We start from the raw sequence: 13145 nt of genomic DNA, 5'->3' as shown, positions 1-13145 counted from the left end.
TGACAATAAATGCATCCAAGATTCTAAAGGGTGTGTGAAAACAAAACCAAAAACTGTTCACCTTGTCTCTTCTACTTATAAAACAGCACCAGCTATCAGGCAACTTCAAGGATGATTTATGAGTAGAAACTCGGTCTCCAAGCTAAACCAGAATAAAGTCACAGATGACTTTAGAGAGTAAACCCAATTCTGGAACTACTGGAAGAAAAAATTAGAAATAATATGTATTTTGAGATATAATCCTAAGTTCTTATTTGGCTTTTTGAGCAACTCCACACTTGATGGTATTACAATCAATGGGACAAGAGAAAAGTTAACATCTTTGGCAAAGACAGAAAATCCAATTCAGGAAAACAAAACAAAACCAACCCAGGAGCAAATGAAGTACATTTACAGCTTTAGAACTACCATACGACCCAGCAATCCCACTACTGGGCATATACCCTGAGAAAACCACAATTCAAAAAGAGTCATGTACCAAAATGTTCATTACAGCTCTATTTACAATAGCCAAGACGTGGAAGCAAACTAAGTGTCCACCAACAGATGAGTGGATAAAGAAGATGTGGCACATATATACAATGGAATATTACTGAGGCATAAAAAGAAACAAAATTGAGTTATTTGTAGTGAGGTGGATGGACCTAGAGTCTGTCATACAGAGTGAAGTAAGTCAGAAAGAGAAAAACAAATACCGTATGCTAACACATATATATGGAATCTAAAAAAAAAAATAGTCTTGAAGAACCTAGTGGCAAGACGGGAATAAAGACACTGACCTACTAGAGAATGGACTTGAGGATACGGGGAGGGGGAAGGGTAAGCTGGGACAAAGTGAGAGAGTGGCATGGACATATATACACTACCAAACGTAAAATAGATAGCTAGTGGGAAGCAGCCGCATAGCACAGGGTGATCAGCTCGGTGCTTTGTGAGAGGGGTGGGATAGGGAGGGTGGGAGGGAGGGAGACTCAAGAGGGAAGCGATATGGGGACACATGTATATGCATAACTGATTCACTTTGTTATAAAGCAGAAACTAACACACCATTGTAAAGCAATTACACTCCAATAAAGATGTTAAAAAAAAAAAAAAAGATAGCAGAGATGTTACCTCACATCCAGATACTTGCCCTACCTACCAGGACCATAATGATCTTGTCTGCAAGAGGATTCAGCCGAGACACTCCACATTTCTATGTTGACCAGGCACCATGCAAACTGGGCAAAAAAGAATTACAAAACCAAGTCAACAAAACACTAAGTGCTTAGCCCAAATTTTAAAAGCATTAGCATTCTAAACAATAAAACAAAGCATGGGACTTCCCTGGTGGCACAGTGGTTAAGAATCCACCTGCCAATGCAGGGGACACGGGTTCGAGCCCTGGTCTGGGAGGATCCCACATGCTGCAGAGTAACTAAGCCCGTGCGCCACAACTACTGAGCCTGCGCTCTAGAGCCCGTGCTCTGCAACGAGAAGCCACCACAGTGAGAAGCCCACTAACCACAAGGAAGAGTAGCCCCCGCTCGCCACAACTAGAGAAAGCCCGCACACAGCAACGAAGCCCTAACACATCCAAAAATAAATTAACTAAATAAAATAAAGCAAATTTATTCAGCGAAATAAACTTCATAGTAAAACTACCTACAAGAAAGTATGAAAGGAAATGCTACCAGATGAATTGCTAAATAGCAACTTCCTACTCTACTGTCTGTACCATTGGATGTTTTTTACAAACATATGACTGAATAATAACATCCAGTTCTTTGGCAGAGAATGTGGAGGTTCAGAAGACTACAGATTCTAGAACTACATCTACTACAGTGTGAATCTGGGCATTTCTCTTAGTCGTATTCAAGTTACAACAGCTTTAACTACAAAATCAAACTTAAAGTCAATAAAAATATGCTGTATAATAAAATAACTATAATGTACATGTAAGTATTATGCATATATATTAAGAAATAATCTTGTTACAGTCAAATTTTCATGTTTATAAATGAGTCTACAGACAACAAAAGTTTTGGACTGACTTTCATATTCACAGTAACCAATTTTTTAGAATGAATTCCAAATGTAAAGGCTCTGACAGAAGATGCCCTACCCTCTTTTCTGCAAGTTATCAATAGTGTGCATGTTCAGAACCTCAGACACATAAAATCAATAACTTTATAGCTTCTATATGAGAATAAACCCCTTCAATGTATGATAATTCCACCATGGGCTCACGGAAATGTGACATGCAAATAGAGGGGGGGAAAGCACCAGGAAGAGGGTAAGCCACCATCATGCAAGCAGATGGTATGGCTAAAAAGATTTCCAGTGCTCATTAATATTAACACCAATCAGCATGTTCCCCCTAACCACTGAATTCAGAAACAGAAACGACGTTAAGTGGAAAAAAAAAGGTGGGGGGGGGGGTTTGCATCAGAGACCTCTGGAAAGGGTGTAGGGATTAAGTTCTCCTTAGCGAAATGGAGGAAGATGTACAATGAAGTTTTTAAAGAAATTTAAAATTCAATTTGAAAGGGAGAATAACGCACAGCAGAGCTTCAATCACAAGTTTTCTAACTGTTGTCCCGGCACCTAGAATTCCCTATCTTCCTCAGTGACTCCCGGACTAACTCACTGAATGAAGGCAGAAGCACAGAGCTCCTCCCCCGAAAAAGGCGAACAGTACCTTTCAGTACTACTCCTTTTCACTGGTGTGCTGGCGAGGGGGGGGGGCACCAAACCAAAACCAAAACGCACCAAAATGCATGAGCTTTCAACTTTACGCGACTCGCAGAAAAAAAGAGGGCTGCGAACGCAAGAGCTTATTAGCAAATGGGAATCCGGGGCTGGCCCTGGGCGGGCAGCGCCGGCCACAACAGTATAGAACGGGACTGAGGGCCTGACCCCAGCACACTCCTCTTCAAGGACTCTCCTCGAGGCCCCGGAGCCTCTCCCAACCCAGGGGGCAGCCCTTCTCTCCCCGCCAGGCTCTCCGACGCCAGCAGGCGCTGCCCGCCTCACCCCCAGCCCCCCTCAGGGGAGTCCTCAACTGCCTCACCAAAAAATGTTTGGCCTGGGAAGCCCGTTGGCTGCGCCATCCCTTACGGAATTAGCAAGAGTTAAAAGCCAGAAAAGGGAGAAGGAAACCCAAAGAGTCGGGGGCAGCTTCGGGAGAGGCGGAGCAGGGACGAGAGCGAGGCGGCCACGGCCACGGTGGCTGCAGCGCGAGGGAAGAAGAGGACGCACGGGCGAGACGCGAAACGCTGCAAACCCGGCGAGAGCGGCGCTCTGACGACCGCGGCGCGCCGGCGGGACCCGCCGCGAAGCCAAGCCTCCTTAGGGGAGAGCGCCCCCACCGTCGCGCAGCCGCCCGGGGCTGGCCCGCTCCGGCCTCCCAGCCCGCCCCGCCGCCCTCCCAGCCCCGGCCCCCGGCTGGCTCTGGCTCGTCCGCGCTCGCACACTCACCGCGCGCGCGCGCCTCCACGGGGCGGCCGCCCGCCACCCTCGGCGCGATCTCCGCCCCGCCCCCTGCGCCCGGCCAGTGGGCTGGGCCCCGCGGGGCGGTGTCGGGATTACGTCACGGGCGCGTGCGCTCTCTGAGCGCCGGCAGCGGCCCGCGCGTGTCGTCACGGGCTCAGTGTGCCGGTTGTCCTTGGAGATGGAGCCGGGCCTGGGCGGCGCAGAGAGGCGACAACGGCAGCGGGGCCCCTGGAGAAGCCAAGATGCCATCGAAGGGAAAGGACGAAAAGAAAGGGAAGGGTAAAGGTAAAAGCAAAGACAAAGGCAAAGACAAAGACAAGAAGAAGAAGTAAGGAGAAGACACCCTGGGGTCCCTGCTCCCTGGGCCTACCCTCCCGGGATTCTCAGGGGCGGGCCAACTGGCGCCCTTCCGCCTCCCCTCCTGGACCCTCCTCTCTCCCCGCTTCTGAGAAGGACAACCCCCATTGTTCAGATATTACCAAAATGCACGCCAAACCATACTACTTCAACTAAGACAAGAGTGTGAGGCTTGGGACCCTGAAGTGACTTAGACACAGTCTCTGCCTATGTGTAATGCGCTAACGAACGAGGAGGAGGAGGCAGATAAGTTCCCAAAGAACAGAAGTAACATAGGACCAAATGAAGTTAAGTACCAGTGGAGGGAAAAAGAATTGAGAATGAGGAGGAAGGGTTAGTTCTGACCCTAGAAGTGAAGGTCAGGATAACATGTTTTAGGATATCTTAGAGCCTCTAGGCCTGTGCTGTCCAATAGGGTAGTCACCGGTCACGTGTGGCTATTAAAATTAGTTAAAATTAAATAAGATTATAAATTCAGATCCTCATTTGTACTGGCTACATTGCATGTCCTCAGTAGGCACATGTGGCTAGTAGTGGTGACTGTATTGGGCAACCCAGATATAGAGCATTAACACCATCACAGAAAGTTCTGTTGGATGGCATTGCTCTAGACCAGTGATTCTCAGACTGGGGTGATTTTTGGCTACCAGGGGATGTTTGTTAACATCTGGAGACATTTTTGGTTGTCACATCTGGGGACCTCTAGTGGATAAGAGACAAAGGATGCTGTTAAATATCTTACACTGCACAGGACAACCCCCAGCCCCACTCTAAACAAAGAATCATGTAGCTCAGAATATTCGTAGTTGGGAAGCCCTGCTCAAGGCTTTAAGCTTCTCTAGAATAGGCACTAAGCATTATTCAAGGTATCTCCAGCACCTAGAAGAGAGCCTGGATCATAGCAGATGCTTAATATTTGTTAAATAAACAAATTAAGGTGTCTGCTTTTCTATGCTTCAACTTGGATCTCCCCCCTCCCCCCCGCACAAGAACTATGCTCTAGAGCTCTGGGTTCATTATTTCTTGCCTGTAGCCTGATCGATCTCAGCTATGTGGTTGAGATGATCGTGGACATCCAAAGGATCTCTGGGTGATTGAAGTAGTTCCTTGGGCTTTTTCAAGGATTCCTTTTGGTTCAAAGGAAAACATAAAGGATTTGACCAATTCAGGTAATTATTCATGTTTCCGCAAAGTGATCAGAATTTCTGAAGTGGATAGTATTGCGCTAGCACTAAAGCTTTGCAGGCTTGGAGTTGCTGCTAGATTGCTACTAAACCTATTGGATGACCCTAGTGGTTCCTAGACACAAAGGAGTCATACACGTTGTCCAACAACACTATATATGGGACCACAAGGAAATCCTTGCAAAGTTTATAAAGAACTTGTTTAAGAGAGTAATGCATGCTCAATACAGAAAGTTTATGAAACATGGAAAGTCAGACAAAACAAAACCACCTGTAGTCCCATCATCCAAAGATAACCACTACTGTCATTTTGGAATATTCTTTTTCTTCTTTATAAAATGATAGCCCAATATACAAATTTATTTGTAACTTTTTTCCCCCAATGTATTATAGAAGTATTCTTCTACAGTGTGATTTTTTAAAAAGTATAACTGTGTAGTTAGTCTAGCATTTTTTAGAAGTGCCAAGGGATTATCACATTCCTGGAACTCACTAGCATATGTTTTCTGTTTTTGACCATGCATTTGCAGTGCACATATCAACAGTGAGAAACACTGAGGCTAACAGACCATATATATTTCTTCTTAACTCATGTATCCAACAGTATTTGCTCATATATGCTAGGCAAATGCCAAGCAAAACAAATAACAATAAAGAGAAAGGTGTAATACTAATGTAGTAGAGAAATAGTTATATGCTGTGAATGTCCTCTTCCTGTGCAGGAAGATGATAAAAGTTGAGGAATCTGCCATGGAGAGAGCCAAGGCCAATGCCTCCCTGTGGGAGGCCAGGCTGGAAGTCACAGAACTCTCTAGGATTGAGTATCGTGATACTTCCCAGAGACTGGCAAAATGTAATGAAGAATTAAAGAAACAGCAGTATAGAATGGAGAAAGACACAATGTCTGTATTGAACTACCTGAAGAAACAGGATCAGGAGAAAGATAATCTGGTAGGTAGGTAGAAACCCTCCTGAGCCTTAGAAACTACCTCTGTGGTTATACTGGTGTGTTATATATTTCAAGGATTTTAATTCCTTGAAATCTCATCACATAGTTAAGACACTTCAATTGACTTTATCTCTCCTTGAAGCAACATGTTATTTCAGAATGGCTTTACTGTCAGAATTGGCTCTTTCTTATTTTCAGCCTTGTCCCATGTTTTCTTGCCTGAAACAAAGATTGATGTTCCTAAGGGAACATTGTGGTCAACTTTATTTTAAAAACAAGAGCATGATATATGACCTATATATATATTTTATGATACTGATAACTATCTAAATAATTAATGATCTGTAAAGCAATTCACCGATAATCCGTGATCACATGGTTATGAACCCAGCCAAGTAGAATCTCTTCTTTTTGGCCTGTTGAATCTTGAATTTATCTTACTGAACTTTGTTGAAATGTTGGGAGTAGAGCTATCATTTTAGATCTGGGAAAAAAAGGGAAGGGAACTAACATTTTGGGGCCCCTGTTTGTGCCAGGCACTATACTAAGTACTTTACCTCTGCTGTGTCATTTAATCCTTTTAATAACCCCCTGTAGCTACAAATTGTCATTCCCAGTTTACAGAAAAAGAAATTGACTCTTAGGACAGGTAACTTGCCTGAAGTCTCACAGCTAGTGGGTGGAACTTAGGTGTGACTTAAATTCTTCTCTTTCCCATCTGCCTCTATGAGTCCCATGGACACCCAAGGAAATTTACACCATGCTTCATTCCCATATATGTTTTTGCATTTTTACTATTTATGTATTATACATCCACAAATAATACATATTATAGTCTTGTTTTAAAATTTATGTTAGTAGTGACATATTGTACATATCTTTTGCAACTTATTTTTTTTTAAAAAACATGTTTTGTGGTATATTTACAAAAATCACATGATTCAGTTCATTTTTAAGAAGTTGATAATGAGCATGCTTTATTTTTTCATTCATTATTAACTGCTTTATAATATTCCATCAAATAAATAAATAAACCAAAATTTATTTGTTCATACCACCCTATGGGTCAGTTAGACTCCATTTTTTCATTATTACAAATAGACCTTCAGTAAACATTCTTGTGTATGTCTGCTTGTGCCCATGTGTGAGAGTTTCTCTAGAGTAGACACTTAGGAGTTAAATTACTATATTATGAGGTATGCATAATTTCAACTTCACAAGGGCTTAAATTGAACTCCAAAGAGGTTATACCAATTTATACTTTCACAAGCAATGTATTAAAGTGAGTTCCCATTTATCCACATCTTTGTGAACACTTGATATTATACTTAATAATTTTTGCTCAATTTTATGTGTATAAATTGGTATGTCACTTTAATTTGTATTTTCCTGATTACTAGTCGCTTGAGCATCTTTTGTATGTTCCTTAACCCATTTTTTATTGTTTTTATGTGTTTGCTTCAGTATACATATTGGAGTGATGCAGAGCATTTCTTCTACATAAGGATGACATGCAAATTCATGAATCATTCCATAATTTTTTTTTTTAATTAATTTATTTATTTTATTATTTATTTATTTTTGGCTGTGTTGGGTCTTCGTTTCTGTGCGAGGGCTTTCTCTAGTTGCGGCAAGTGGAGGCCACTCTTCATTGCGGTGCGCGGGCCTCTCACTGTCGCGGCCTCTCTTGTTGCAGGGCACAGGCTCCAGACGCACAGGCTCAGCAGTTGTGGCTCACGGGCCCAGTTGCTCCGCGGCATGTGGGATCTTCCCAGACCAGGGCTCGAACCCGTGTCCTCTGCATTGGCAGGCAGATTCTCAACCACTGCGCCACCAGGGAAGCCCCCCATAATTTTTTTGAAATGCCACATTTTCAGGGAGACGCTTGCTCACTACCCTGTTTAAAATTAAAACCATCTCCCTTATTTTATTTTCTTTGTAATATTTATTACCTTCTGTCATACTATATGCATGTTACTTATGTATTTATTTTCTCTTTTCCTAATTAGAATGAAACCTCACAGAAGTAAAGAATTGGGGGCCTTTTTAAATTGTCGTTGAGTGCTGTATTTCCAGCACCTAGTATGGGCCTGGCACATAGTAGGCACTCATTAAAATATTTTTGCGTGCGTGAATGAATGGCTTGTGATTGCACTGATGCTTTGAAAAAGTTAATAGAAATCAAAACTAAGATCAAGATGATATTGGAAACATATCAGAGAAATCGGACAACTGAACGTTTGTGTGGATTTTGTGTGTTTTATTAAATAAAGTGTAATTTTTTTGTACATTACTTTTTTTTAACCCTCTTTCCTAGGCGACTTCCATTTTTAAAATTACTCTTTGAATAGTATGCATTATTAAAATTGTCTGCTATAAAGTATTATTCTAAAATAAACCTTCAGGCCAGCCATGCAAATAATTTTCAGAATTCATTATATAGAAGCTTTGTGGTCTGCATTAGCTAATTGATATTGGTCTGCATTTATCGGTATCACTGGTATTTCCTGATTTTCATCTGCCTCCATGTATCAAAGACCAGCATCTGGCTGTAGCAAATACATCATTTTCTCACAATCATAGATACCCATTAAAACCAAAGAAACTACTTTGGGAGGAAGAAGTAAAATAGATTCAATATACCCTGGTCAATTAGCTCTCTTAGAGTTTTGTTACTCATTCTACTATATCCTAGAAATGCGTTATTTGCTTAAACTTTATTTAAACTGTTTATAGTCTTACTTCATGTTAATTATAGAAATATTAGAAGTGAAGTGTGTTTTGAAAACTTATATCTTGGAAAAAATTAGGAGATTTCACTTATGGGTTTTGGTACTTAAGGCTTTGTTCAATCAACACAAAATAAATCTAATTATATTTTACACCTGTCCTACATGACTGAGGACTGTCTCAGTTTATCTTAAAACATTTTCAGGGTTTCCTTAAACTATTCTAAGATTATTTACAACAGTATTTCACTTCTGTATCTTCTGATTCTATAACCACGTCAAGGAATTTTTAGTTTAAAAAGCTACTCAGATTTCCTACTAAAACGTACCAGCATCCTTGGAGAAATGATCGATTCTAAGTCTGGAGCAGGGAGAGTGAAAAATGAATTTGAACTAAAAAATGAATTTGGAATATCTTGTGACAGGAGTCAGTAAAAAAAAATTAAAGGACACGGCGGGTAGCTTGAAGGGGCTCCCATTGACCAAATCTGGGACATTCAAAATAAATAATGACAGTAATAAATTATAACTGAATAAAATGAGTCCGTGAGCGTGTACAACTAATAGATAAACACATACATTAATAAATAAGGGAGGGCTTCCCTGGTGGCGCAGTGGTTGAGAATCCGCCTGCCAATGCAGGGGACACGGGTTCGAGCCCTGGTCTGGGAAGATCCCACATGCCGCGGCGCGGCTGGGCCCATGAGCCACAACTACTGAGCCCGCGCATCTGGAGCCTGTGCCGCACAACAAGAGAGGCTGCGATAGTGAGAGGCCCGCGCACCACGATGAAGAATGGCCCCCCACTTGCTGCAACTAGAGAAAGCCCTCACCCAGAAACGAAGACCCAACACAGCCATAAATAAATAAATAAATAAATAAAATTTTAAAAATAAATAAATAAATAAATAAGGGAGAGGGACTTCCCTGGTGGCGCAGTGGTTAGGAATCTTCCTGCTAATGCCGGGGACACAGGTTCGAGCCCTGGTCTGGGAAGACCCCACATGCCATGGAGCAACTAATCCAGTGTGCCACAACTACTGAGCCTGCGCTCTAGAGCCTGTGAGTCCACAACTACTGAGCCCACATGCCACAACTACTGAAGCCCGCACACCTAGAGCCTGTGCTCTGCAACAAGAGAAGCCACCGCAATGAGAAGCCTGTGCACTGCAATGAAGAGTAGCCCCTGCTCACCACAACTAGAGAAAGCCTGCTCGCAGCAACGAAGACCCAACACGGCCAAAAATAAATTTATTTAAATAAGTAAATAAGGGAGAATACAAAGTTTTTCCTTATAGTGGAATGCAGTAAATTATTAAATTTCCATGGAATGATGGAATTAGAAAAGTCACCATTTGGCTTCAGAGTAATAATTGATTCAGTCAAGAACAACAGTGGATGCTAAAACTAGTGGGTGAAATTTTGATGAGCAGAAGGATATTTGCATAGTCTCAAAATATCTTCCCCCAAAATACTTAATAATTACAAAAGGAAAAATAGTAACTTCTAAGTGGAGAAACCTGGCAGACACAATCTTAACCAGCTGATTACAGTTAACGTCAGTCACCTCATGATGTGATGCAGTGACAAGGATACATCATCACTTAGGCAGTGTATGCCTGCCAAAAAGGCATAACCTGAATCTTCTCATGAAGAAACATCAGACAACTCCAACCCTGGCCAGTATTTTTCAAAAACTTTGATATAATAAAAGACAAAGACTGAGAAACTGTCCCAGATTAAATAGACCAGGATATATGACAACTAAGTGTAATCATAATCAGGGATTACATCCTGGACCAGGAAAAGGAAAGTTACAATAAAAGGACACCATTAGGACAGTTGATGGCAAAATTTGAACATGGACCATAGATTAAGTAATAGTATTTTATCAATGTTAAATTTCCCAATTTTGATCATTGTACTGTGCTTCTAAGAGATTGTCCTTTTTCTTAGGAAATACATACTGAAATATTTCAGGGTACAGGGGTATGATGTCCTAGACTTTTTTTCACATGCTCCAGAAAAAAGTTTCAAACATCTGTATCATATATACATATATTTAGATAGACCTATCACAGAGGGAAAGCAAATGTGGCAAAACTGGGTGGAGAGTATATGAGAATTCTTTGTACTGTTCTTGAAACTTTTCTTTAAAAAATTCCTCATTTAAGAGAAGTGCAAATCAAAACTCCAAGTCATCACTTCACACCCATTAAGATGGCTACTATCAGAAAAACAAGGGACTTCCCTGGTGGTCCAGTGGTTAAGACTTCACCTTCCAATGCAGGGGGTGCGGGTTCAATCCCTCATCGGGGAGCTAAGATCCCACGTGCCTCAGGGCCAAAAAACAAAAAACAGAAAACAAAAACAGAAAATAGCAAGTGTTGCTGAGGATGTAGATAAATTGGAATCCTTGTGCACCGTTGGTGGGAGTGTGAAATGGTGTAGCCATTATGGAAAACAGTACAGAGGTTCCTCAAAAAATTCAAAATAGAATTATCATATGATCCAACAATCTCACTTTGGGGTACATTTCCAAGAGAATTTAAAGCAGGATCTTGAAGAGACAATTGCACACCCATGTTTTTGAAACATTATTCATATAAACATTATTCACATAAACATTATTCACATTCATATAGTCAAGATGTGGAAACAACCCAAATGTCTGTTGATGGATGAGTGAATAAAGAAAATGTGGTATATGCATACAATGGAATATTATGCAGCTTTAAAATAAAGAAGGAAATCTTGTCATATGCTACAACATAAACGAACCTCAAGGCCATTATGCTAAGTGAAATAATCCAGTTACAAAAGGACAAATACTGTATGAGTCCACTCATGTGAAGTGTATGTGGACAGGGAATGTTGCCCGACATTCCAGTAAACAATGAACGTTGCCCACTATTCCAGTTCTATAAGGATCAAGCCATCAGCCATTGCAGCCCCTACCCCTACCCACCACCTGCCTCCCCCCACGGTGTGTCCTGAGGGGAATTCAGGATGGAGAAAAACAGGAAGCCTTCTGTGCTTTGGATACTGACCCTAGATAGTTAAGATGCATATCTAAGGAATAATTACAAGCCCAGATGTTACATCTTCCCTTACATAGAAAAGCACTAAAATCATTAACTTGAAATGACCATTCCTTGTGATTAGTAATAATCTTTTGATGTCTGACTACATGTTTTTTTTCCAGCAAGAAACTCCTATATATCCTGGCTCCTCTCTTAACTCTTCTGAGCAGTTCCTCAGAGCTCTCTGAGAGGCTGTATCCCAGGCTATAGCCCTCAGTATAATCCTAGAATAAAACTTAATTCACAACTTTCAGGTTGTGTGGTTTTTCTTCAGTGGACATATCTGAATGAAGTAGTCAAAATCATAGAAACAATGCAGAAAGGCTAAGGGGAGGGAAGAGAAGGAATTAGTGTCTCATGAACATAGAGTTTCTGTTTTGCAAGATGAAAAATTTCCAGAGATCTGCTGCACAACAATGTGAATATATACTTAAAAATGGTTAAGATGGTAAATTTAATGTTGTGTTTTTTACCACACACAAACACACACATGTTACCCAGGCAATTGTGATGATAGCCAAGTTTTGGAAGCTGCAATAGCAAGTTAACAGTGTGGATTATGTCCTCTATTCTTGTCTTCCCACCTTACTCCACGTCTCCAACCCTACTGGTTTTAATATCATGTGAAAACTAAGCTACTTAATTAAGTTAGGATGCAGAGTAATTTCTCTACCTTCCTCTGTATTTCCATTTTCTACAGATTGAAAAACTGAAACAGCAATTGAATGAAACTAAGGAAAAAGCCCAAGAAGAGAAGGAAAAATTGGTATGTACATTGATGGTCACTTACTGGTGGTCAGGTTTCTGGCAAGTTTAGATATTTAAGACACAAGGATAACAAGTGAGTAGATCCTCTGAGCAGCTCAGTGACCTTAAAGCCCACACACTTGATTGTACAGAAGCTCAAAAATAACATAAAATTTTGTTATTGTAGAAAACCGTCTGGTAGTAGTGGTGTTTACTGATCTTGAGCTCTAGGGCTTTTCAGTGGACAGAGCTAGGAAATATATAGTTTTTGAAGATTAAAATATATCATGAGCCCATACTAATACTTTAAATTCAGATGCAGGAGTACAGGGTTTTTACTTAACTTTATCTGTGTCTCCTTTCTTCCTCACCAAAAACCCTGGTTCTTAATGATACCAGTATAATTGTGTATTTTCTTCAAACCTTAATACATCAATAGGCACAGAATACTAATATTAATACTACTACCAACATAAATTAGTGGATACAGTTTAAGATTTGGGGGGGGCACTTTTCCCCTTAGGATATATACTGATAGGGATCTACAATCAAATTAACAAGGTTTAAAAATGATTTGAAATAATTCCTTCCTGTGAGGGTATGCCACCAACTCAACAACACA

The 13145-nt window shown here is 41.0% G+C and overlaps 2 protein-coding genes across 10 annotated transcripts in view; one reads left to right on the top strand and one right to left on the bottom strand.

The window, feature by feature from the left end:
* The window catches only part of ENTPD5 (ectonucleoside triphosphate diphosphohydrolase 5 (inactive)), a 33846-nt gene extending 30248 nt beyond the window's left edge, over positions 1 to 3598 (bottom strand). Inside the window, exons 1-2 of one of the 3 annotated variants that reach the window (XM_082451811.1) lie at positions 3460 to 3598; positions 1142 to 1220 (exon numbers count right to left, since the gene is read on the bottom strand). The gene's annotated coding sequence lies outside the window, so the exon portion shown is untranslated. Of the gene's footprint in view, positions 1 to 1141; positions 1221 to 3240; positions 3393 to 3459 lie in introns of those variants that run through there. The other 2 variants (XM_082451810.1, XM_082451812.1) reach the window with 2 other exon arrangements.
* Positions 3596 to 13145, top strand: part of BBOF1 (basal body orientation factor 1) — a 47869-nt gene continuing 38319 nt past the window's right edge. For 4 of the 7 annotated variants that reach the window (XM_082451706.1, XM_082451705.1, XM_082451710.1 and 1 more), the window contains exons 1-3: positions 3600 to 3802; positions 5738 to 5966; positions 12477 to 12542. In XM_082451706.1, coding sequence (XP_082307832.1) covers positions 3717 to 3802; positions 5738 to 5966; positions 12477 to 12542 — 381 coding nt within the window. In that variant the 5' untranslated portion in view covers positions 3600 to 3716. Of the gene's footprint in view, positions 3803 to 4893; positions 5001 to 5737; positions 5967 to 12476; positions 12543 to 13145 lie in introns of those variants that run through there. The other 3 variants (XM_082451709.1, XM_082451708.1, XM_082451707.1) reach the window with 3 other exon arrangements.

This window comes from Balaenoptera physalus (genome assembly GCF_965194825.1).
Source record: "Balaenoptera physalus genome assembly, chromosome: 2".
NCBI lineage: Eukaryota > Metazoa > Chordata > Mammalia > Artiodactyla > Balaenopteridae > Balaenoptera > Balaenoptera physalus.
This window is presented reverse-complemented; position numbering and strand designations above follow the sequence as displayed.